The sequence below is a fragment of the Aplysia californica genome, unplaced genomic scaffold (genome assembly GCF_000002075.1).
Source record: "Aplysia californica isolate F4 #8 unplaced genomic scaffold, AplCal3.0 scaffold00200, whole genome shotgun sequence".
Classification (NCBI taxonomy): Eukaryota; Metazoa; Mollusca; class Gastropoda; order Aplysiida; family Aplysiidae; genus Aplysia; species Aplysia californica.
This window is the reverse complement of record NW_004797470.1, coordinates 62,758-64,899: the sequence shown is the minus strand read 5'-3', so window position 1 is coordinate 64,899 and position 2,142 is coordinate 62,758. Positions and strand designations below refer to the sequence as shown.

The 2,142-nt window shown below is 48.5% G+C and overlaps 1 protein-coding gene across 2 annotated transcripts in view; it reads left to right on the top strand.

The window, feature by feature from the left end:
• The window catches only part of LOC101854866 (carbohydrate sulfotransferase 1), a 19,892-nt gene extending 17,794 nt beyond the window's left edge, over positions 1-2,098 (top strand). For both annotated transcript variants that reach the window (XM_005099019.2, XM_005099018.2), the window contains exon 6: positions 804-2,098. In XM_005099019.2, the coding sequence (XP_005099076.1) occupies positions 804-1,317 (514 nt within the window). In that variant the 3' untranslated portion in view covers positions 1,318-2,098. The remainder of the gene's footprint in view (positions 1-803) is intronic.
• The last annotated feature ends 44 nt before the right edge of the window (positions 2,099-2,142 follow it).

Below are 2,142 nucleotides of genomic sequence, written 5' to 3'. Positions count from 1 at the left end.
CTATCCATCGACCTACCCACCCACCCAACCACCCATCCATCTACCCACCCACCCATCCATCCATCGATCTAAAATCCACCAACCCACCTATCCACGCACCCACTTACTCACCCATCTACTCATACCCTCGCTCACCTACCCACCCACCTGTCCATCAACCTACCCACACACCCACTACTCACCCCCTCGCCCATCCACACGTCCATCTTCCTTTCCACCTACCCGCCTACCCACCTACACACCTACACACACACTTACTCACCCGTCTACCCATACCTCGCCCACCTACCCAAACACCCATCCATCCTTCTACCACTCACCTACTTACTCACCCGTTTATTCCTCCACTCGCCCATCTACCCACACACCCATCCATCCACTTACTCGCCTACCCATGTACCCACTCATCCACCCACTCACCTATCTACTCTTTCCCTCGATCATCTACCCACCCACCCATCTACCTTCCCACTCACCCATTTACACTCCTATCTACTCATCTACTCACTCATACACCCTCACATCCATCCATCCATCTACCTACCCACCCATCCACCTACCTTCATACCCACTTTCTCTCCCATCCACTTATCCAGTCGCCCATCTACCCACCCACCCATCCATCCATCTACCCGCCTACCCGCCTACCCACCTAGCCACCTACCCGCACACCCACTCATTCACCCACCAGCTCACCCACCAGCTCACCCACCCGTCCATCCACCTACCCACCTACCCACCCACCCACCCACTCATTCACGCATCTATTCACCAACTCATTCGTACATCTACCCACCCACCAGGGACCCACGTGCGGTGATCCTGTCCCAGATGTTGCGCCTACGCAACCGTGGTAACCTGACTTTGGAACAGAGCCTCGACATCTTCTGCCCACGTCTGCAGGAAGACGTCCAGGCAGCACGCGAACTTCTCTCACGTTTCCCGAAAAGATTCAAGATCGTTCGCTACGAAACTGGTGTCATGTCGCCAGACCACTTCGCAAAAGAGCTTCTTGACTTTGCAGACTTGTCCTTTACTGAAGAGGTCGAAACCCGAGTCCGGGCTTTAAACGGCAACTCTAGTGGATTCAGTCTAATGGGCGGTCCAGTTGCAAGAGGCGGCCCTATAAAGGAAATGAACAAGTGGCGATATAAGAACGGGCGCCCTACAGTGGAAAGAATAGACAAAAGTTGTGGGGATGTATACGGCGCCTTTGGATACAAACCCCTTCTCCCCACAATGGACCTCAGTTCACAAGAATCTTTACTGTCGGACTCTGGGGCGGGTACATTGTTTGATTCCGAAAGTTTTACGTAACCTTAATGAAAGATTTTAGACTTTATCCCATCAGAAGTCAATGTATTTCGATCATAATATATTTTTCAATATTAATCGTTGTAGTCATAAGAAGAACAAATGCCAGATAACAAGCCCAAACGTCACATAGAACATTCAAAGCCACATAGAACGTTCAAAAATCTAATACGACATTTTTGTCACGTTTAAATGTAAAGATAACAAATGATGTAATAGAAACTTCAAATGCCACATAACGAATGCGATTACTCTCCGAACAGATTACCCAGCGTGAGCAGAATGTGCTCAAATTGAGCTGAGGGACAATGTCCTTCAGGGCAAATTGATCACCAAGAAGAAACTTGAGGATGTTACCGCAGAAAGACTTTCTGATGGGACTAAAGCTACCAGACATCAATAATATGCATCCTGACTGTTGCACAATATTTTATTCAGGATTAGAATAATTCTGTCTTCATCAATGAGGCTGGGATTAACATGTTGACAAGGATAACCAAAATATGCGCAATCCGTTGTCAACGCACTGTTCGAGTGACGCAGGATCAAAGGGGATCAAATCTCACAATGACATTAAGTGCTGTCAGAGCTGAGAGTGACCTGGTCTACCACAACTTTTAAGAAAGGGGTAGGGGAAGGGGTTGTGTGACAGCTAAGCGTTTCAACCGATTCCTCCAAGGTGTTGCAACCCGTTCCAACAACCCCCACAGGGAATTATAGGGGGCCCTCGTGGCCTAGAAGTTAAGGTGTTCACCTCTCACGCAATAGGTCCCGGGTTCGAATTCATAAAGCAATGGAAATTTTTCTTCTCTAAAATGTTTTCCTTCC